We start from the raw sequence: 23,798 nt of genomic DNA, 5'->3' as shown, positions 1-23,798 counted from the left end.
TGTAGACCAGGCTGGTCTTGAACTCACAGAGATCCGCCTGCCTCTGCCTCCCGAGTGCTGGGATTAAAGGCGTGCGCCACCACCGCCCGGCTTTTTTTAACTTATTGAAGAAACTGATGTTACTGTGGCTCACTTGGGTTTCTCAAAACCTTCTCTGGAGTATTATATTATATCCTTACCATTAAACACTAATGTTTTTTTTCTAGGCTCCTTTCCCTAATGGTAGTTTTGTGAATGGCTTTAGTTCACCGGGATCTTATAAAACAAATGCTGCTGCTGTGAATATGAGCCGACCATTCCAAAAAAATCGGTAAGATAAAAAATGATAGCTGAAATTTATTTTAAGCAATTTTCGGTAGTTCCTCAGAAATTTCCATTTTCCTTTTCTCAGTTTTTCAAGACAGGGTTTCTCTGTAGCTTTCAGGTCTATCCTGGAACTAGCTCTTGTAGACCAGGCTGGCCTTGAACTCACAGAGATTCGCCTGCCTCTGCCTTGCTAGTGCTGGGATTAAAGGTGTGCGCCACCACCGTCCAGCTATTTCCATGTTCTTGTTGGGAAACTCTAAGTATTTTTGTTTATTTTTATAAAACGTTCATGAATTACTCAGTTTATAATTCTTCAAGATCAGAATGGGTAATAGATATAAAGGGGTGAGAATTTCAGTGGTTTCTGTTTTGTCTTTTATTTTGTTTTATTATACATGTGGGTGTTTTGCCCATATGTGTATCTATACCACTTTAATTTCTGTTGTCTGAGTAGCCCAAAGGAAGGTGTTGTGTTCCCTGGAACTGGAGTTACAGATGGTTGTGAGCCACTGTGTCAATTCGGGGAATTGAACCTTGGCCCTGTAGAAATAAAATCTGTTATCTTAACCATTGAACCCCAGCTCTCCACCCAAGTATATTTTATTTATTTATTTATTTATTTATTTATTTATTTATTTATTTATTTATTTATTTATTTTTAGTTTTTTCGAGACAGGGTTTCTCTGTAGCTTTGGAGCCTGTCCTGGCACTAGCTCTTGTAGACCAGGCTGGCCTCAAACTCACAGAGACCTGCCTGCCTCTGCCTCCCGAGTGCTGGGATTAAAGGCGTGCACCACCACCGCCTGGCTATTATTTTTACCTTATCATTTTTTTCCAATTTCTCTGTGTGGTCCTGGCTTTCCTGGAGCTCAGTGTGTATTCCAGGCTGCCCATGAACTCAGATTTACTTGGGGCCTCCCCAAGTGCTAGGATTAAACGGGTGCACTGCTACCACCCAACTACCAGTTCATTTTTTTATATGAATTCTGGGGATTGAACCTAGATCCTTTTGCTTGTAAAGTAAGCACGTAACTAACAGAGTTTCCTCCCCAACTTACACAAGTTGTGGGTTTTTTTGTTTGTTTGTTTGTTTTTTTAGGAAAAGTACTGATTTTTGCAAATGTTTGTCTTAAAAGTATAGGACTGGACTGGAGAGACTGGAGAGATTGCTTAGCACCACTGGCTGTTCTTACAGCGGATACAGGTTTAATTCCTAACACCCCCACAGTGGCTCACAACCATCTATGACTCTAGTTTGGAGGATCTAACTCCCTCTGTTCTAAACTGATATACATGCAGTTAAGACATCCATACACTTAAAATAATAAATAACAAAACCAAACCAAGCCTACAGGATTGGGTGTGTCATTCAGTTGTAGTACTCTTGCCTTGCTTAATTAAGGCCCTGGATTTTAATCTCCAGCACAATAAAAGTGTGCACACAATGCATGCAACCTTGTGTGTACAGTTCTTTCTTGTATTCATGTGTGCCATGGCATGCATGTAGGCATCAGAGGACAACTTTGAGGAGTCTGTTTTTACCTTCCACTTGTTGAGTCAGGTCCCTTGTTGGTACCACTGCACATATTCAGTCTATCTGGCTCTTTAGTTTCTGGGCAGTTCTCTTGTCTGTTTCTCATGATTGAAAAAGAGTGTTGGGATTACATATGCCACCACATCTGGCTTTTATATTGGTTCCCAAGGCCAGATTTTTACCTGCTAAGCTATCTCCTACAAAAAACAATAGGAATACCTTCTTATTAAAATTCTGGAATACTAGCTTTTACTACCAGCCTAATCTTTGCTTCTTTCTTCCTTCTTAGGAGTGATAGATGGTCAGGCCCTTTTCAGTTAAAGGCCCCATCCCTTCAGTTCTGTGTATGTTTTTGTTTTGATTGCACACTGCATTTGCACTTTCCCCTGAAGAGAGAGGGACAGAAAGGGGAAAAGAAGAAGGAGAGGAGGGTGTAGGGAGGAGGGAGAGGAAGAGAAAGAAAGTCAAAGAAAGAGTCTTCTGTAACTCCACACATCAGGCTGGCTTCTGCCTCCAGAGTCGTGGGATTAAAGCATGCACTGCCACACCCCTTTTTGGGTTGTTGGTTTGTTTTAGTGTTTTGTTTTATGTATATGTTTGGGTTTTGTTGGTATTATTTATATTTTATTTTTCCAGACATTGTTTCTAGCTTGGAAACATGTAATGTGGTCAAGAATGTCCTTAAACTCTCTATCCTCTTGCATTTCCATCTTCTTGCTTGAGTTACACACATACATTCCTTGTCTAGTTTAGTACTTTTTTGCAACTTGTTTTCAACTTTTGATAGCCCAGTGATAATCAAGAATCCTAACCTAGTGAGAATGGGACTAACTTGCAAAAGACTAGACACTTTCTACTTAATTTTTTTTCTACTTTATTTTATTTGTAGTGCCTGGACTGTGATTGTTCAGTTCCTATCAGTATGAGAGCTGAGGACTATTTAATAAATAAACTTGTGTCTTAGACCTGTATAAACTAGGCTGGCCTTGAACTCACAGAATATCAGCCTCTGGAGTGCTGGTATTAAAGGCTGCCACCACTGCTCTCTGGTTGGGTTTTGATTTTTAGTTGTTTGTAGATAAGGTCTTTCTAGTCCTGTCTTTTCTGGTATTTTCCCCTAATATTAATAAGCAGTATTTTCTTATGTGTGTGATATAAATATATAAAAACAAATACAATGTTTTTGGCCGCCCAATACAAGAATAAGTTGTGGGTTTTTTGTTTGTTTGTGTGGCTCCCACTGGTGGTTTTACCTTTATCAGAGGCCTGTTGTAGCTTTATTAGTAAACATAAAGCCTTTTGTTTTTTGTTTTGCTTTTGTTTTGTTGTTGTTTTTGAAAATTTTTTTTGAATACCAGTAAAATCCTAACCGTGGTTTTGTTGCTATCTTTTTTGAGACAGTTACTCTATTGTGGCCCTGAATGTCCTGGAATTTCATATGTAGACCAGGCTGACCTAAAGCTTACAAAGATTATCCTGCCTTTGCCTCCTTAGTGCTGGGTTAAAGGCATGCACCACTTGGCTTGCTATTGATGCTGAGGTAGAAGTAGCTTTATGTGACACTTCATTTTTTCCCCCCCACATTACATGTTGTGGAAATTCCTTTGCCTTTTCTTAAAAATATTACATAAGAGGTATAACATTTTCTTGCTTTATTCTTTGTATGTTTTTTTTTTTTTTTTATTTTAGTGTGAAGCCTCATTTTAGGTCATCCAGTGGTTCAGAACACTCAGCAGAGGGCTCTGTGTCATTGGTGGATGGACCATTAAGCAGATCTAGTTCAAGGAACTTTCTCTCTGAAAGGCATAACTCTACAGTAACAGGGAGTCAAGAACAAGCTTATCTTCCAAAGGAAGCTCCCATTTTACAGATGGAACAGAATGGGGACCTTGTTAGAGGCAGGTAAGGAAACTTGATTTAATCATAATATGCTGATCTTCAATGTTGAAAACTATCTGGTGATTTTTGTTCTTATTTTAATTGGTGTGTGATTATCTTAAATAAATTTATTGGTGGCTGGAGAGATGGCTCAGCATTTAAGAACACTAACTCTTCCAGAGGTCCTGGGTTCAATTCCCAGCAACCACATGGTGGCTCACAGCCATCTATAATGAAATCTGGTGCCCTCTTCTGGGGCGCAGCTACACATGCAGGCAGAATATTCTATACATAATAAATAAATAATCTTTTAAAAAATGAATTCATTGTTCTTATAAGTTAATAGGACTTGGGAAGGTTTCATTTCAGTTTGAAGGGTTTGGCACTGCTAGGCATCAAAGCATCTCATTTAAGTACTACCACCAAGCTACTTCTTTACATTTGAATCATTGGGGTTTTTTCTTTTGGTGTGTGTTTGGGGGGATGTATTTTGTTTTTATCCCTGCCTGGCCTAGAACTTGCCATGTAGAAATTAGATTGGACACAAAACTCCCAAAGATTCACCTGCCTCTGCCTTCTAAAAGGATTGGAATTAAAGGTGTACATGTCCATGTCTGGGTCTGCCTTCTAGTTTCAATTTCTTCTTAGTTATCAGCTGTAAGAGCAGAGGGCTATTTTGACTATTCTCTCTAAATCAGACTTCAATGCTTTTGATATGGAAAATGTGTTATAATAGAAATGGGTCCAGCTAGCCGGGCGGTGGTGGCGCACGCCTGTAATCCCAGCACTTGGGAGGCAGAGGCAGGCGGATCTCTGTGAGTTCGAGACCAGCCTGGTCTACAGAGCTAGTTCCAGGACAGGCTCCAAAGCTACAGAGAAACCCTGTCTCGAAAAACCAAAAAAAAATAAAAATAAAAGAAATGGGTCCAGCTAACTTTGTGGTGGTGGTAGTTAGTGAAATTTCTTGTATTAGCTCAAGATCTCTTCAAAAAAATTTACTTAGCTTTTTAGGAATAATGGAAGAATAGCACCTATTTTGAAAAATTAAATATTTTAAGTAGATTTCTTTGTTAGAAAATAAGTGTATGTATTTCATGAATTTTATATGCATTTTTTTGTTCAAAGGAGGGCTCTTTTCAGAGGTCGAAGGCGAAGAGATGATGACAGGGTCCCAGTAAGTACTTTCCTTTTTATACCTCCACTATTATTTCCTTTTTATACCTTCACTATTATTATTCCTTTTGGTCTGTCTTTTCTTTCTGGTTTTATTTTGTTGGTTATTCAAACAAAAATAATTGAGCCTGATATTGATCTGGCTCAATTATTCACCCTCTAGTGTCTAGTTAGCTGTCTGGAGTTGTATTGCTAATTGTTTTGTTTTGTTTTTGGAGACAGGGTTTCTCTCTCTGTTTAACAGCCTTGGCTGCCTGAACTCATTGTGTAGACCAGGCTGATCTTGAATTTTCAGAGATTCACTACCTCTGCCTCCCAAATGCTGGGATTAAAGGCGTGTGCCACCACTGCTTGGCGTATTGCTAAGATTTTGTGTCTAGCATGTTCGAGTTGCTTAAAAAGTAATTTGACCCAGGTGTGGTGCTTGCCTTTAATTTCAGCTCCCAGAAAGAGGCAGTTCTCTCCAGTCTAGTCTACATAGTAAGTTCTAGACCAGCCAGGGATCCATTGTGAGAGCCTGTATTAAAAAGAAGCAGGAGAGGTAATTAAATTTGAAGGTTTATTACATTACTGTTACTTGTTGTTTGTGTTTAGGCAGTGTTTCATTGTAGAGCCCATACTGGCTTCAAACTCAGTCTTACTGCTTCAACTTTCTAGCTCCTGTCTGGTGTGAAAGAGTGCTTTAACTATGTAAAGATGTGTTATATTTGCTTAATTTGTCTAATTATCAGGTGCCTTAGTCAGGATCTGATGCCTTCTTCTGGCCTCCTTGGTGACCAAGCACACACAGTACACAGACATACATATAGCCAAACACCCACACCAAAATATTATTTAAAATAATTTTTAAAAAGTAGTAGTGGTTACATGCCCTTAATCCCAGGACTCAAAAGCCAGAGGCTGGTGGAAATTCACAGTTTCAAGGTCAGTTTGCCCTACAAGTTCCAGTAAAGCATGGGGGGTGGGGGGAGATTTGCAGTTTGCATTCAGTAATGAGGAAATGGTAAGAAATAGAATGGGAGTTTTCTTGGAGGATATATATATATATATATATATATATATCTCGGCTGATAGGTTGAAAGGAGAGATGAACTTTCTAAGCATGATGTGTAGCAGGAGGGTTATTGTTCTGTCTGGAGATTATATGAAAGGATTAAAAGTAGGGTCACAGTGGTTTTATTTCTTTACTTTTGTGATGAAAGAGGGGTTTAGAAGAAAGTAGGAAGCAAAGAATTATAGGCATTGGCTAGGAGTTAAGAGATGTAGCAGAGTTTTCAAAAGAAAGCAGAAGGGCTTTGCAGTGGTTGGTGGTGCACACCTTAAATCCCAGCACTCTGGAGGTGGAGCAGGCGGATCTCCATGCATTTAAGATCAGCCAGGGCTACACAAAGAAATCTTGTCTCAAAAAACAAAAACAGAAAAAAAAGGGGAAAAGGGGGGGGCAGAAGAGGGAGCTAAGACTGAGATAAAGATCCAGGAATTTTTAAGGCGGTGTGGCTCTGTGCCCTTTAGAAGTCCTGCTTTTCTTACAGCTTTGGGAGTAGAGAAAATGTTAGGCACATGACCTGTTTAACCGTTTGTTTTATAGAGACCTCAGCCTTCAACAACTGAAGTGAAGGCTCCAACACCAAAGTTTGACTTACTAGCTACAAATTTTCCTCCCTTACCTGGAAGTTCGTCAAGAATGCCAGATGAGCTTGTTCTGGAGAATAGAATGTCTGATGTTGTTAAAGGTGTCTACAAAGAAAAGGTAAACACTGAAGTGTCCTATCTGTTCTTTCACTGTCTGGGATTATATTTATATTTATCAGGGCTATTATAAATTTGCACTTGCATTTAATTATTTGTTTTATAATTTCAGCTATTAGAATTTTCACCATATTTTGAGAGTTTTAAAAAGATATATTATAAAACTCCAAGTAGCAAGGAAGTGTCCCTTGGTTTTTGTATAGGTCAGCTCAGTTTGGTAGCTTATGTTAATGGGGAAAAGAAGAGTCATTTCCACAAAAGTGCCTATATTTAGCTAGCGATGTAATAAATTCTAAGATAATTTGGTAAATTCAGACTTTCTAAGTAGATGCCAACCAATGTGGTAACACGTCTGTTTTTGGGGGGAGTCTTGCTGCATAGCCCAGGCATTCTCCTACCCCAGCTGTCCCAGTGCTGAGATTCTGGCATTGTAGGCATGTCCACAATGTCTGGCACTATTTTTGAGTATGGGCCTCTCTCCATATCTGGAATCACAGATCTCATAAATTTTTCTCGTCTTCTACCTTAATTTCTTAGTGTATGTGTGTATAAGTCTGTGGGAGAAGGCACATATACGGGGCTCAGAGGACAACTTTCAGAAGTCAGTTCTTTCCTTCCACTGTGTGTTCCAGGGGTCAACTGAGGTTGCCAGCTTTGTGCATCGAGCAGGTTTACCCACTGAGGCCCTAGTCCTAATGTGGCTATTAGTTATAATAGTACATAGACATACTGTAGCCTAAAATGCAGAACATCAGTCTCTGAAACTACATTCTACTTGACATTCCCCCCCCCCCCATTAGTTCTGTATTTCTAATTTACATGCTACAGATAGGGTTGTCGTTGGTGATAAAATACACCAAGTAAAAGGGATTACCAGGTAGACTTGGTTTCTGTGGTGGCGGCCGCAGTCATAGTCACTGATCTTTTACTTACACGGCTGGTAAGACTTTCCTTCATCACAGGTTGCTTTTCTCACTCTGTCGCCTCCAGCCTAGGTTTTAAGGGTGGAGCGCACATGCTAGAGAGAAAGAGAGAGAGAGAGAAGGAGAACGCGTAAGCACATTTGTGAGAGAGCACTAGATCATAGCTTTGTTTCTTATTCCACCTTGTTTCAAATGATTTCCTTCTGATCACCTCTCATCTGCACGGGATTCATTCGTGTGCACAGTACTGCAGCTATTTTTGTGTGAGTTCTGAGGAGTGAGTCAGATTTAAGGTGTCAGCCTTGCATTGTAATTTTTTACCCACTATGCCCTCCCCCCTAGCCCTTTTTTGGGGTTTTAGGAAAGGTGCCTCTGTGTGCTCCCGCCTGCCTGACTAACAGAGATGGCCTGAAACTTGCTGTGTAGAACCAGCTAATCTGGCACAGTGAATCTTCTCCTTATCCTCCTGAGTGCTGGGGTCACAAGTCCTAAGTGTAAATTTCCTCCTTTTTAGATTTTAAAGTTGGCAGAGCAGTACAAGGATCAGGAGGGAAGGACTAAAAGTAATGAGGAAAGGAAAGATGGAAAGAGACTATAAGAAAAATGGGGTAGCCGGGCGGTGGTGGCGCACGCCTTTAATCCCAGCACTCGGGAGGCAGAGGCAGGTGGATCTCTGTGAGTTCGAGGCCAGCCTGGTCTACAAAAGCTAGTTCCAGGACAGGCACCAAAAAGCTACAGAGAAACCCTGTCTCGAAAAATCAAAAAAAAAAAAAAATGGGGTACAAGAGAGGAAATACTAAACAGCGGTAAGAAAAAGTATTAAAATTGCCCGGGATGTTTCATTCTAGCACTATGGAGTCAGGTATCTGTGTTCAAGGACAGCTATGGTTACACACAGAGAAAGCTTATCTTGAAGAATTAAATAATTGATGAGTAGAAAAGGGAGATAATAAAGAATGGCAGGAAGGGGAGGACTGGTGAGCAGAATAGTTAGGCTCACAGAGTCTAGAAAGGAAGGAGGATTATATACACATTTCCTATCTAAAAATGTTTTTCTTTCATATTTGATTAGTTTTTCTCTGGGTATAGTTCTCAATCAAATCATTTCCCCTTAGAATTTTAAAGGTATTTTGCTGTTTCCTGTTACTAAAAATACTGTTTAAAATGATGCTGGAGAGATAGCTCAGTGGTTGAGTTCTATTGGTCTCGCCATGGGCTTGAGTTTGGCTCCCAGCACCCACATGGGGTGACTCACAACCACTTGTAACTCCATATCCAGGGGAGTTTGATACTTCAGGCCTCTGAGGCATCTCACTCACATGCAGTACCTACACACAAATACACGTAATTTTAAAAGTAATACAAATATATCTCTAAAAATATGTTGGGCCAGGTGTGGTGCTTGCTGCGCACCTTGAATCCCAGCACCCAGGAGGCAGAGGCAGGCACATCTCTGTAAATTCCAGCACAGCCAGGGATCCATAGAGAAACCCTGAAAAAACATACATACATACATACCTACATACTTATGTATTTGAAAACGGTGTAATTGTTTCAGCAGTTCGGAATTATATTCTTTTTGTACTGCACGATCTAATTAAACTTTTAAAATTAGAACCTGTCATGGTTTCAGTGGCACATAAAGTAGCCATCTACTGCAGGCTGGCCGCCAACTCTCGTGTGCTGAGATTGCAGGCCTTTTCAATCACAACTGGAATGTATGTACATTTTGAAAGTGATGTGTGTTTCTCTCCATAATCCCATTCTACACCTGTGGGTTGGAAACACCTCGGTATTTTAGTAGCAACATGTGTGTTCCCTCTTTATTCTTCTTATTCTGTCTTCTTACTTAAAAGCATTATTTTGATTTTTGTAGTGACAATTTTCTTGCTTCCCTTTTACCCAAGTTGACAGATTTATTATTATTATTATTATTAACAACTTCTTTATATTCTTTGGGATTTTCACATCATGCACCCCAATTCTGTTTGCCTCCTGGTCCTCCCATATTTTCCCCTCATCCCTGCTGCACCCCCTCCAACAGGAAATAAAGTAAGCAAGCATGCAAACTAAAGCAAAAACAAAACAAAAAAATCCAAAGCGAGGCCAGAGGCCAGATGGTGGTGCCACACGCACACCTTTAATCCCAGCACTCCGGATGCAGGAGCAGGTGGATCTCTGTGAGTTCAAGACCAGCCTGGTCTATAGAGTGAGTTCTTAGTATAGTCAGGTCTGTTACACAGAGAAACCCTGTCTCCAAAAACCAACAACAGAAAAATACTATACTGTCCAGTGAGAGGCAAGGCCAGCAAATGGTGGTGCCGGTGGTGCCGGCTGAGCGTGGTCTCTGATTTCATCTGTCATGGTTCCTAGGTCTTCTGAGGTGACACAGACCCCAGATATAAATGGTCCATGCATCCAGACATGGCCCTTGGTGGCATCTTGGCATGGATGACACCCTGCCTCTGGGTGAAGGAAAGGTCACTCTGGTGGGAATTGTTCTGGTGTCTGGATTGACTGCTGGACACCACCAAGGCCTCAGATTGTGGTCCTAACCCTGGGCCTTTATGTGACCTTCTGTGGCAATACAGAACCCAGACTTCAGCCCAGACCCCAGCCACAGTAGGACCATGGAAGCAGCAGCTGGGTCTGGGTGTCACCAGCAGTATGACCTAGAGACATGAACATGGCCTTCTATCTCGGGGGTCTGCATGACCTTCGATGGTAACAGGTGCATCAAATATCAGCATAGACCTTAGCCACAGTAAGACCACACAGACTCTGACATGGTCCTTGGCAGCATCCTGGCCTGGTTGTCACCATGATCCCAGGTTGCAATAAAGGCCGCCCAGATCAGTATGGCCCCAGCAGCAGAGTGATTTGTGGACCCAAACAAAAAATTTACTGTTGCGAGATGACATGGATGCCAAGGAATTTAGCCTGTTCTCTTAACCTGCTGAAGCAGCTCTCCAGCCCGTGTTTTGCTTTCTTCCTTTTTTTTTTTTTTTTTTTTTTTTTTTTTTTTAATTTTGAGGCAGGATCACCTTCTGTGGCATATACTAACCTGGAGCTCACTGAGTAGATCAGGCTGGCCTTGTGCTTGTGGTGATCCTGCCTTAGCCTCTCAGGTGTTTGGAGTGTAGAGTCAGCCCTTATGCTCAGCTATTCCCCGCTACCCCCAGCAACAAGCCTTTTGCTTTCTGTCTTTGAGTTGACTCTTGTAGGTATCTCAGGTGAAGTCATACACTGCTTATTTTTCTGTGACATGGCTTATTTTGTTTAGCAGAGTGTCCTCAAGGTTCATGTTCTTTGAATCATACCTGGCTATGTTTATACATTTACCACTTGATTTGCATTGGGTGGTTTCCTTTTTTGGCTCATGTAAATGATGCTATGAAGATTATTTGCATGAAATTTCCTGTAGTCTAAGTATGGCAGAATGCCTAACTAGACTTTTTCTTATATAAGATAAATTTCATTGTTATTTGGGCACATTAAAAAAAAATGTATTTATAGTGTTCTGCTGGCATGTATTCCTGCAGGCCAGAAGAGGGCACCAGATCTCACTATAGATGGTTGTGCGCCACCATGTAGTTGCTGGGAATTGAACTCAAGACCTAGGAGAATAATCAGTGTTCTTAACCTCTGAACCATCTCTCCAGCCCCATTGACACTTTATTATTATTATTTTAAGATTTATTTATTTATTTGTTTGTTTGTTATGTATACAGCATTTCGCCTGCATGTATGCCCACATGCCAGAAGAGGGCGCCAGATCTCATTACAGATGGTGTGAGCCACCATATGGTTGCTGGGAATTGAACTCAGGACCTCTGGAAGAGCAGCCGGTGCTCTTAACCACTGAGCCATCTCTCCAGTCCCTATTATTATTATATTATTACTTTTAGGTAGCATGAGTAGAATTGGTTTAAAGGTCATATAATAACTGTCTATTTAACTGTTAGATATTGTTTGTTTTTTGGGACAGGGTTTCTCTGTGTAGTCCTGGCTGTCCTGGAACTCACAGAGGTGCACCTACCTCTGCCTCCTGAGTGCTGGTATTAAAGGCGTGCGCCACCACCACACCCGGCTCTTGAACACCTCTTCATTATAGTATAAAGTAGTCTTATTTACAGTTGAATTGTTCATACTTTCAGTACTTGCTGGACAGTTGTTTATCTTCTTTATTAAAATGTTCAAATGTGATTTTAAACTCTTTTGACTTTTAGGACAATGAAGACTTGAGAGTTAGTTGCCCAGTTCCTGCAGAGGATGAACAGGCAGACAGTGCTTCTGCCCAGCAACTCAGCAGAAGTCCCGATCCTTCGTGTCCAACTGAGCTTCCTGTGTTAAGGTAATTTTTTCTTTTTCACAGTAAGAGAACTTCAACATTAATTTTTTATTACTCTGGTAGTGCCTACCTGTAATCTTAGCCCTTATGATTCTGAGAAAAGAGGATTAAAAGTTTAAGTCTAGCCTTGACTACATATGGAGACCCCTTCTCAAAGGGTTGGGGGTAGAGTTGGTAAGATTGCTCAGAAGTTAAGAGCACATACTTGTAAAAGAGCTGAGTTTGATTTCTAAGTACCTATGTCAGGCAATACACAGTTGTCTGTAACTCTAGCTCCAGGGAATTCAGTAACCTCATTTGGATTCTGAGGGTAGCTTCACTCTTGTATACATATAAGCACAGACAAATATCCACATACAAAAACCAAATCCACTGGGCAGTAATGGCACATGCCTTTAATTCCAACACTCGGGAAGCCGAGGCAGGCAGATCTCTGAGTTCAAGGCCAGCCTGCACTACAAGAGCTACTTCCAGGACATCCAGGGCTGTTAAACAGAGAAACCCTGTCTCGATAAAGCAAACCAAAAAAATCCTTGGCTGGAGAATTGGATCAGCAGTTAAGAGCACTCTTTGCTCTTACAGAGGACTGGAATTCAATTGCTAGCATACATTCATTGTTCACAACCTACTCTAGTGAGGATCTGATGCCCTCTTCTGACCTCTGGGCACCAGGCATACATGTGATACAAAACCTGAAATTTGAAATTTATGCCCTGGCAATACTGAAGCATGCATGGGCAGCCCGTATATGGTAGTTCTGTTGAACTTGTCCATATTGGGTTTCACGGTCTAAGTTTATGAGGATGACTGACCAGGTCTCTTCCTCAAGAGAGCACCAGATCTCATTACAGATGGTTGTGAACCACATGTGGTTGCTGGGAATTGAACTCAGAACCTTTGGAAAAGCAGTCAGTGCTCTTAACCGCTGAGCCACCTCTCCATACAGGTTGCAAAACACATCCACATAAAAAATAAATAATACAAGTTAAAAAATACATCTAAATAAACCAAATGTGGTAACATACCTTTAATCCCAAAACTTGGGAGGCAGTGGCAGGTAGGTTTCTGAGTTCTAGGTTAGCCTGTCTACATAGAGAGCTCAAATATGCCCAGGGCTACTACATAGTGAGACTTCGTCAGAGAAAACCAAATGTAAAAAGTAAACATTTAGATAATGCTAAAATTGGGACTTTCTTTTTCATGTATTTTGTATTTATTTTTTTGGGGTCTCATTTATATATTTTGATCATATCTACCCCTCTTTTTCTCTTTCCCAGCTCCTTTTTTTTTTCTTTTTAATAATCCTCTGAGTCCAGTACTGCTGCTCATATGACATGAGTTTGGTAGGGCTTCTACTGGAGTTTGGATTCCCTGTCAGGGGCCACCACTCAGTTTCTTGCAAAAGGTTTTCAGCAGTAGCTCAGCTGTTCCTGTGTATTAAACTAACCCTAGTATCACTTTTTTTGTTCAGCACAACTCAGCAAGAAAAGGATCAACTGGAGGATTCTACAGTTCCAAAGGATGTTCTCAGTCAGATGACCGTACCAGTTTCTTCTCCAGCTACTGCAAAGCCATCAAGGGCAGACACTGCTTCACCTTGCAATAGTAACATCATTGCACCCACCGCTGTGAATCTACAGGTAAGTTGAATAGTTCATATGAGAAAAAAATACAATGTGGTAGACGAGAAAACTTATTTTTTCAGATCTGGCAAGGTGGCTTAGTGTGAGTAAATGTGCCTGATGCTATGCTGCCCTGAATTTAACATCTGGGACTCACTTGGTAGGAGACAACCAACACCAGCAAGCTGTTGTTGCCCTCTGACCACCATGCACCCACCATGGCACAAGTTTTATTTATACACACACACAATAAATAAAATGTACTTTAAAAACTTTTTAAATGGGAGGCAGAGGCAGGCGGATCTCTGTGAGTTCGAGACCAGCCTGGTCTACAAGAGCTAGTTCCAGGACAGGCTCCAAACCCACAGAGAAACCCTGTCTCGAAAAAAAAAAAAAAAAAAACAAAAAACAAAAAAAAAAAGAAAAATAAAAACTTTTTAAATATCCTGGCAGTGGTGGTGCACACTTCTAATTCCAGCACTCGTGGGGTCAGAGGCAAGAGGATCTCATGTGAGTTCAATGCTAGCCTGATCTACAGAGTGATTTCCAGGATAGACAAGGCTATGCACCGAAATTTAAACTGCCTTTCCACATAACACATTGGTAGAGCACAGTCATTTGGGAGTATTACAGATTAGGACTGCTGTATTGCTTTATTTTTATTTTTATTGTATGCTACAAAAGGGAGGTCAGGCATAATGGTGTATAACTGGAATTCATCACTCTGAAGACTGAGGCAGAAGGATCTCTCTGAAATCAAAGGTACTCATAACTACAGAGTGAATTTGATGCTAGCTTGGGCTTTAGAGTGAGATTATGTCGGGTCCCCCCCACCCCAAAAAAAAGAGTTTGAAGTCTTTAAAAAAAAAAAAAAAGCCGGGCAGTGGTGGCGCACGCCTTTAATCTCAGCACTCGGGAGGCAGAGGCAGGCAGATCTCTGTGAGTTCGAGGCCAGCCTGGTCTACAAGAGCTAGTTCCAGGAATAGGCTCGAAAGCTACAGAGAAACCCTGTCTCGAAAAACCAAAAATAATAATAATAATAATAATAATAATAAATAAAAATAAAAAAGATTTATTTGTTATATACAGTGTTCTGTCTACGTGTGTGCCTGCAGGCCAGAAGAGGGTGCCAGATCTTATTTTACAGATGGTAGTAAACCACCATGTGGTTGATGGGAATTGAACTTAGAACCTCTGGAACAGCCCTCAGTGCTCTTAACCACTGAGCCATCTCTCCAGCTCCCCTAAAGGAGCTGTCTTTAATAGGTTGAGTAATCTTGTAATTCAGTAATAGTATTAGAGTAATAGTTCCTATTTCTCCCAAAGTTCTTTTGGGGAGGCGGCGATGAGACATGTTCTCTCCATGTAGCCCTAGCTGTTCTGAAACTCTGTAAAGCAAGCTGGCATAGAGATACGCCCCACTGCTTCACAAGTGTTGGGATTCAAGGTGTGTGCTACTATACCCAGTCTACCCAAGTTACAGTAGTTTTCTGGGTGCCAGGCTGAAGTCTTGGCTCTGTAGCTGAGCCGGAGAGAGACTTGGTGCCTGTTGTTCTGTGAGTGCTGCTACAGGAAGCTGTGAGGGGAGCATTGGTGAGCTAGGAAGCTACAACTTGATAAGTGGACTGGGATGAGCAATGTGAGCTAGTGTGGCGGTTCCTTCCTGGGGCTAGAGGAGGCTATGGCCAGATTCAGTGTCCTGTCATGTCCCTTGCTGTTTGTTCTTGCAGCTCCCTGAACTCAGGAGCAGGCTTCTGAATAACACAGAAGCTTTGTGTGTTAAGAGCAGTGGAGTCGTTTAATTTCATCTTTAGGGACTGTCCAGTGACTAAAGTGCTTTCTGAGCAAGCTCAGGATCTAAGTTTAGGGTTCCCACACCCACTGAGCTGGGTGCAGTGGTACATGCTTAGAGTGTCAGTGCTGGAGGACCTTGGGCTTGCTGGCTTCTAGGTTCAGTGTAAGACACTGTCTCTAGAAATAAGGTGCAGTGCAATAGAGGGGATACTCCGCATTCTCTGGATTTCTCAAGTAGACATAGGCAAGTACAACACACACAGCTATATAGTTTAACCTGTTCTTCAGTGCTAGGAATTTAACACACACACACACCCTCTTCCCTGGCTGTCCTGGAACTAACTCTTGTAGACGAGGCTGGTGTCAAACTCACAGAGATCCGCCTGGCCTGACAACCTGAATTTGATCCTTGGAGCCCACATGGTGTCAAGAGAGAACTAAGTCATACAAATCGTCCTCTAAACTCCATGTGAACTGTTGCGTGTTGCATGACATACACACATACACAAAATTAATGATAACTGGGCAGTGATAGTGCATGCCTTTCATCATCGCACTTGGGAGGCACAGTCAGGTAGATCTTTGATCTTTGTGAGTTCAAGGCCAACCTGGTCTACAAAGCTGAGTTCCAAGACAGCCCTACACAAAGAGACCCTATCTCGAAAAACATCATCATCATAATTTTAAGTAAGAAATCTTAGAGAAATTCTAAAGGCATTAACTATCCTCTATAGCAGTATACACGAGAGTACACATTTTCCTAGACACTAACTTTTACTGTCCCTTTGGTTAAAGCTAATAATTTATGTTTCAGAGAAATATACTCCATAATTTGTTATCTTTTTATAGGAACCTCGAAAGTTAAGTTATGCTGAGGTGTGTCAGAAGCCTCCTAAAGAGCCATGTCCAGTTCCTGTCCAGCCGCTCCGGGAACTGAGATCCAATGTTGCGTCTCCCAGCAGAAATGAAGAGAACGGATCTCCTGAGAAGCCTGTTGAAAAAACCTATGAGAAACCAGAACCAAGGGCTAGTAAGGATCATTCTGGCTTCCGCAGCAGTGCCGTTCCCAGGGGAGCAGCTGGAAAAATCAGGGAACAGAGACGGCAGTTTAGCCATAGGGCTATACCTCAGGGAGTGACTCGACGTAATGGGAAAGAGCAGTTTGTGCCACCCAGATCACCAAAGTAAAACACAACCGTAACAGAAGCTACTCAGAAACTTCTCTCTTCCCACTAAACTTGAGCCTATATTGAACTGTCTTGGAGGGGAGGAAGTAGCCAGGAAAGATGGGAAGTATGTCCTTAAATTCCTTAAATATTATGGATTTTGGAATTGTAAGAGGAACCCAAAATTCATCTCGAAATGATTTTCAAATGCTGGAGGATTCCAATCAGTATAAATATATATAAATATATATATACACACATATATATAAATATAATTTTTCTATTTTTGTTTTTGATTTTAATTTGCAGGGATTTTCTGCCTGGAATCAATTTTGAAGGTTCAGATTTAGCTTGGGAGAGAAAACAAAAAAACATTATACATCCTTCAGTATAGGAGATGAGGGAGTGAGAGAAAATATTTTTTGAAGAAACATTTCTGTAAAAATTAGAAATTACTTTTTTTAATCTATTTAAAGTTTGGCTTGAAGAATGCCGTCTCTGACAAATGGCCTTGTGTTGCAAAGCAGATCAGTGGCTGGGGATCTGTTCTGGGTGTGAGTGTGTGCAAAGTGATTGAAGCCAAATCTGTTGTCGTGTTAGTAAATGATTTAAAAACTGAATGTAATACTTGAGTAGACTTTTGTAGTTTGGAATTTAGTTTGTTTTTTGACATTACTAATATTGTATTGTATTGAGCTAGCTATTAAGCTTGATTGTGTGTGAAGCTGTGACTACCAATCAGTTTGATTTTCAAGAGAAGAATAGAGATTATTCAGAAACAATTGAAAATTTCTGTTTTAGACCTGAATACTGGATAGGTCAAATAGATTTCAGAGGTTCAAACTGCCCTGTGACTTTTTTTTAAAAACTTTTCTCTTTAAAATGGGAGACAATTTTTTTTCTTACTTGTTTGTTAGTCTCTGTTCTTTGACTCTTCACCCCCAGAAGCAAAATAACAACCATTTCCTGTGGTTTCTCACTACTTTGACCAATTTAATCAAATCATACAACTATCCTAAACATTATAATGGATTACTGAAAGATTTTATTCTTCTATTAAAGCAATTTGAATTTTAGATCCCAGGATGGTGCTGGCCTGCCATTAATTTATTTGTATTGGTGTTTAAAATGAAGCAGAATGCTTTTGGTTGTGGTGGCGTACATCTCCAATCCCAGCTTCTGAGGTCTATGCCTGCCTGGTTTACATGAGATCCAGTCTATCCAAGACTACCTAGTGAGAGACCCTCTTCCAAAGAAATTAAAAATATATAAGAAAGACAAAACAATGTAACTGATTTTAAGTGGTATGTAAGAAAAAATTTCAAAATCTAATTTGGGGGACTTCTTTTTCTTTTTACAGTGTTTATCATCTTTCTTTCCCCTCCTTCCCTAAAAAATACAGTTTGGAATTCATTGACTAAAAACAGCAAGTAGAGAAACTTGAGATAAAGCGAGAAAAGTGATTGAAGAAAATAAATGCATAATTTCTCAGTGAATAAAGTTGTAGCTGTTATATATTAAATAGGAAAGTTTACCTGCTGGTATTTAGAAAACAGCTCAAATATGAAAAACCATGTTGCATTAATCTGTCTTAAGTAATAGCCTTTTTATAGTTTTATGTAGGGTGGTGGTTTATTTTCTGCTTAGGGATAGTTCATAATAGTAAGAACTGTCCCTTCTATTAGTGAGTTATGTTTGTACAAATTGAAATTGTAAGTTGTGAGCACTGGAAAGCACCATTGTGACATAAACATCATAGTAATATATGTAAATGGAAGTTAAAATTGCATTACTGTGAAACTTAACCTTCCAACTCTTTTATTATTAAAAAGAAATCTTTTTATTTTTATTCTTAAATACAATTAGTTTCTCTGATTATAACCCATAATCAGTGTCACCTAAAATAGAAAAATCTCTACAGAACAACCACCCCAGGTGTCTCTGTCTCTGTCTCTCTCTCTGTCTCTCTCTCTCTCCCTCCCCCCCCCCCATTTCTAGGGCAGTTGTACTCAGAAAAAGCAGAGCTGAATTTGTCAAATTGCTGTCTACATTTAGAGGCTCTCATGGAAATAAGGGAGAGTCAGACACCAGAGTAATAAAACTAAAAGCTTTCCATGATGAAACCATCTTGTGGACTATTCTGAGCAGTCTTAGACGTTGGTGGTCTCTCTGCCGATCCCAGCTCTGGACACTAGCACGCGCACTTGGGAACCAATGGCTTAGCTCACTTGCCATACGGTTGGTCATGGTGCATTTCTGGTGAGTAAGTCAGCAGGACAGTCATGACCCAGAGGTGAAGCAAAGCCATATAGATAATTACAAACACTCATGCTATGGAGTGTCTTCGGAGAAAAATTCCCAGGCGGATACTAAACTGGTCAGTGGAGCTAGCAGCTTTGCAAAGCTTACCATACATTCCTGCCAGATTAGTTTCTGTGTTATTAAGAAGATCAGGAACATTTCGCAGGCATGTCTCTTCACCACTGTCAATTCCAGACATGGTAATGGAGGATCCGGTGGAGACAGAGTGCACCTGCTGCTCCAGGCGCTCTAGTTGGAAGGCTAAGGAGCTCTTTTCTGTGCTGAGGTTCTCTAGTATGGGCAGCTGCTGGATGAGTGTCTCTGTCAGCTGATGGAGTTGGCTTTCTCGTTCCGACTGGCTGCTGTTACTTAAAGTTTTGTTGGTAAGCTGGTTCCTCTCAATCTTTAATCCTGCTTTACAGGGTGTTCTTTGTTCCATGTAATGAAATTCCTGTTTTATCTGGTCCAGTTTTGTCTCCAGCTCTTGTTTAGAGGTTTTCTGCCTAGCTTTCTGGTCTTGCAGATCGTGTAATTGTTCTCTTGCTGATTCTGCTTCACCAACCTGCTGAGCCTCCATATCCTGCAACTCAGATCTCAGCTGATGTATGTGGCTCATCCTCTTCTGGATCTCCTCCTTTTGCATCTCCTTCTCGTGCCGAAGTTCTAGCTCCATGTTGCCAGCAGTGCTGCTGTCTGGGCCTTCAAAACTGGAGCCTTCCTTTAAACTGTTTATCAATTTTTCTTTAGACTGGAGTATTGTGTAGCTTTCTGCTTGTGGTCAATTAATTCCTGCTTAGAAGACTCCAAGCTCGACCTGTGTAGCTTGACTTGCTGCTGGAGCTCATCAACCTCCTTCTCCTCAGAGTACTTTCTTTCTGCCAGAGTAACCGCTTCTGCCAAATTCTGATGTTCTGCTTCCATTTTATTAAGGCGTGCAGTAAACTCACTTTGCATCTGTTTGTAGCTCTCCTGCTCTCTCTTCAGAGTGGCACCCACCTCATGCAGCCTCTCCTGAAGAGTTTGCAGAGCGTGGTTCTGTAGACTACTGCCTTCATTGTTCGTGACTTTTCACTCTGCAAGGCTTCCAGTGCTTCCGTGGTCAGCCTCTTGCTGCAGTCGCACTTTGAGCACAGCCAGCTGGAATCCTTTGCAGCCACTGCGTCAGTAAGGTCATCAACTTGGGCTCGTAGTTCCTGGATTATTCGATCACTTTTTGAATGGTCAACATTCCATTTTTCAACTCTTGCCCTTGCCTTATTTAATTCTTCTTGAGTTTCTTTGGATCTCTGAAGTAGTGTTAACTCTTACGTGTCAGAATTGTGTTAGTGGATAATTCTTAAAAGCTTTGAAAACACTGCACGATTCGTGTAACCCAGAATTATTTCTTTGTAACTCATTTAGCTTGGCAAACGCTTTTGATTTGGTGGGTTGATAACATGGTGTATTTACTCAGTTGAAAACAATTATTTCTAAATACTATTTTTTAATCATCTACCAGATGGAGCATACAATAAAACTACCTGTACTAAAAATTGGGAAAACTTTAGATCATTTTAAAAGTATTAATAATCGTTAGCTGCATCAATGATAAAAGTGTTCTGTTTACCTAGAAATGATAAACATTTAAAGTGTTAACATCCTATGAATGCAGTGGATTAATAGAATAAACATTTTGCAAAAATCACTTGGTAAAGATTATAAACTTTATTTTTGCACTTAAAATGAAAAATATTTTGTTGAAAGGTGTCACAGATGTAGTTTCCAATTTCTTGTAAGCTTGTGTGATTTACTGGTAGTCCATTAAAACACTGCAAGTTGCATTTTTGCAGTGCTGCCCTTGAACCCAGGACCTTCCACAGGCCCCATAAGTGTTCTGCACTGACATATAACCCTAATTTCTCAAAGTTCTGAATGAAATTCAAGAAGAATTTCTTTTGAAAAAATACTGAGTGTAAAAATTTTTTAAAGCATAGGATTTTTAATTTCCCTCAGTACTTCTAAGTAGCTCCCATTTGATGGGAGTGTATGTGGGATTGGGGGGCAATGAAAATTTGTAATATATATAATATATATTCACAGTGTGTATTTGGCAGTTATTTTATTGCAGCAGATTTAGGTTTGATGATGCCTGTGAGTTGTGTGAAACTGACTTTTGCCCATCGTTTCTATTAAAGCCAATTGGATTGGTGTTCATAATGTTTCAACTACTTTTGGTTCTTGAGATGGGGGAATTTGAATATCAAAGTTTTCTCTTCACCCTATGGCTTAGCATTTTCTTGCATTGTTGAAGGCCAAAAGTAGATAAAGTGTATTTTAGGGTTCTTGCATGAAAGAGCAAAATCCCACAGGTTCATCACTTTGCGCTTCATAGAGAATGTACGCAGAGGGGCATGGCAGAACCTTCTCGTCTTCTGTCTTGATAATATCAAATGTCTGTCTCTAAGGAATCTCAATTTTGCCAAATATAGTCATTGGCATTTAAAATAGAGATCTATCTAAATTTTTGCCCAACTGTATTTTGGAGACAGATGAGACCTTTAAATGCTGAGGGGTTTGTTGTCTTACCTGCATATTTTGCATATAATCCAATGATATGCAGAGTTTTAATTTATTTTTAGTTCTTAAAGTTAAGGTAGCTTCAATAGTCTACATTCCTTTTTCTTTTTAAATAACTAGATTTGCTTTTCAAAGACTTGGGGATTGAATTAAGTTAGTGTCTTTCACTGAGGGTAAAGTGAACAAGAAAGTATTGAACAGTTTGGAGCACTGTGTCTAGTTTTGTTAGTTCTGTGTGGCCTTACTAATCAGTCTCTTGGCTTAAATGTTCGCTGCTTTTACTTTGACACAGTTGATGAACACCACTGGGGTTCAGTTCCTGATGTTTGTGTTGGCAATATATTTTAACCATATTTTAAGAGTATCAATTCTGGCTTTTTATGGAAAAGATAAAAATCAAACAGTATATTCCTTTTGAGGGTTTTTTAATACGTAAATATATATAAATATAATATATGATGGATTTTTTCTAATTTTTTATATTTCCTTACAATTTGTGGGTATTAATCTAATGTTAGACTCTGGCATATACTAAGTAGCTAGTCTGGACTTTCAAAAAACATGCATGGAAATTCCAGTTTTTATTAGCTGAATGAGGATATTTAGAAATCTCTTTTAAAAGTGACCTGATTACTAAATATCTTAATGTTTATTTTTAAACTAACAATTTGTTATGTCTTATTAGGCAGTTCTAAGTTGCAGCTCAGATGTCTGTGAGCTGTGGGCCAAGCATTCTGTTTTCAGTTCTATAGCACAGAACACTGATTAGTATTGTAAAGAGACATCCACATCATTGTTCTGGTTTTGTTTTTTCAGCAGGTTCAGGTGTCCCTTGAGTGACGTATCCTAAATGTGGGGGAGTGGGGTGTCAGAACCAGTTACCTGGCTTCTATTTTGTCCGTAGCTTAGATTTGTCCCTGTTGTCAAAACTATCCCCCAATGGTATAGCACATACTCATGCATAAACTGTTAAATGAACATCTTTGTATTTGTATTCATTCGTTTTCAACATTGCCAAGGTGCTATGGGAAATTACAGTTACAAAATTAGAAAAAAATAAAATTATCAAAAAGCAGGACTGGTTTTCTTTTCTCCAGGTGGGGTGTATCTACTGCTGCGTATTTCTCAGTAATTTCTGTGCTGCGCACTCTAATCTGCCGTGCGAGATAGAGCAGAGGCTCTCTTGTGTGGGTGTGGGCATTTTACTTGTAAACAATAGCAGTTCAACTTTATGATTCTGGGAATTTCCATTTCTACCTCTGTCAGCTACAAAATGATAGGGAAATGTGCAGTTTAAGGATTTTTGTCTTGGGACAGATTATATATAGCCTCCCTCGATATAGCAAATCAAGTTTAGGTTTGGGCGTTATTTGTTTACTTAATTTTATTTTGCGCGAGTTGGTGTTTTGCTTACATGCATGTATGTATATGCGCTGCATATGTACCTGGTGCCCGCTGAGCTCAGAAGTTACAGACAGTTAGGGACTACCATATGAGTGCTGGGAACCAACCCCCAGTCCTCTCCAAGAGCTGCAAGTGCTCTTAATCCTCTCTCCAGCAGTGGGGCTGTTTTAAAGTCTGTGTTTAATCCCAGCTCTTGGGAAACAGGCAGCTGAATTTGAGACCAGAAAAGGCTGCACAGTGAAACTCTGTCTCAAAACAAACATAAAAGAGGACCTTTGGGCAAGGTAGAGAAATTTAAATGAATTTAGGTCCTTTGTTTACTTCGACCTTCCCATTGGGGGTTGTTTTGGTTTGAGACAAAAGTTTTACATCTGTTACCAAATTAATATGATAGGTCAGATCATCTATTAAACATGCTATAGTGCAAAAAATAAAAGAAACGGTGTTTCTGGGCAATTATGTCATAGTTATTCCTGAATTGCTTGGTTAATATAAGTTTTTAAATGTAGAAATCAAGTTTTCCTAAATGTGGTCTGATTTAAATTATATTATGTAATCTTAAATTAATTTGGTACAGTTTTATTTTAGATAGTAAACATTAAATAACTAGGTATTTGTTTTATAATCACTTAGCTCAGTAGTAACAGGGTCCTTTAGTGAAGCTGTTAGTACACTGAAGTTACCTTCTTAGTGAAGGCAAATGTCAGTGAGCAAAGGCTCTCTCAGTGACAAGTCCCTAATGGTAAATGCTGAGAAAACATTGGAAGCCTTATGTCAGTGTGTCAGTAAGTGTGTTGTCTCTGTCTCCTCACAGGGGCCGGGAAGATGGTTCAGTTTCCCCAATGGAGTTGTGAGCTAGCTGCCTGAGGGTGCTAGGGTTCAACCTGCAGTCCTCTGGAATAACAATAAGTGTTCTTAACCACAGACATCTTTCCAACCCTGTATTACTATTTTTATTTTGTTTTATTTCATTGTTTTGAGACAGTCTCATGTATCCCAGGCTGGCCTCAACCTCACTAGCCGAAGATGGTCTTGTACTTT

General features: G+C 40.1%; 1 protein-coding gene and 1 pseudogene across 5 annotated transcripts in view; one reads left to right on the top strand and one right to left on the bottom strand.

The window, feature by feature from the left end:
* The window catches only part of Larp4 (La ribonucleoprotein domain family member 4), a 62,781-nt gene extending 40,356 nt beyond the window's left edge, over positions 1 to 22,425 (top strand). For 4 of the 5 annotated variants that reach the window (XM_005353896.2, XM_005353895.2, XM_013348694.2 and 1 more), the window contains exons 10-16: positions 207 to 310; positions 3,530 to 3,742; positions 4,844 to 4,892; positions 6,480 to 6,641; positions 11,793 to 11,917; positions 13,386 to 13,554; positions 16,180 to 22,425. In XM_005353896.2, the coding sequence (XP_005353953.1) occupies positions 207 to 310; positions 3,530 to 3,742; positions 4,844 to 4,892; positions 6,480 to 6,641; positions 11,793 to 11,917; positions 13,386 to 13,554; positions 16,180 to 16,518 (1,161 nt within the window). In that variant the 3' untranslated portion in view covers positions 16,519 to 22,425. Of the gene's footprint in view, positions 1 to 206; positions 311 to 3,529; positions 3,747 to 4,843; positions 4,893 to 6,479; positions 6,642 to 11,792; positions 11,918 to 13,385; positions 13,555 to 16,179 lie in introns of those variants that run through there. The other variant, XM_013348695.2, reaches the window with a different exon arrangement.
* Positions 18,715 to 20,101, bottom strand: LOC102002371 (annotated as a pseudogene).
* Positions 22,426 to 23,798: the final 1,373 nt, after the last annotated feature.

Source organism: Microtus ochrogaster, chromosome 15, assembly GCF_000317375.1.
Source record: "Microtus ochrogaster isolate Prairie Vole_2 chromosome 15, MicOch1.0, whole genome shotgun sequence".
In the NCBI taxonomy this organism is placed as follows: domain Eukaryota; kingdom Metazoa; phylum Chordata; class Mammalia; order Rodentia; family Cricetidae; genus Microtus; species Microtus ochrogaster.
This window is presented reverse-complemented; position numbering and strand designations above follow the sequence as displayed.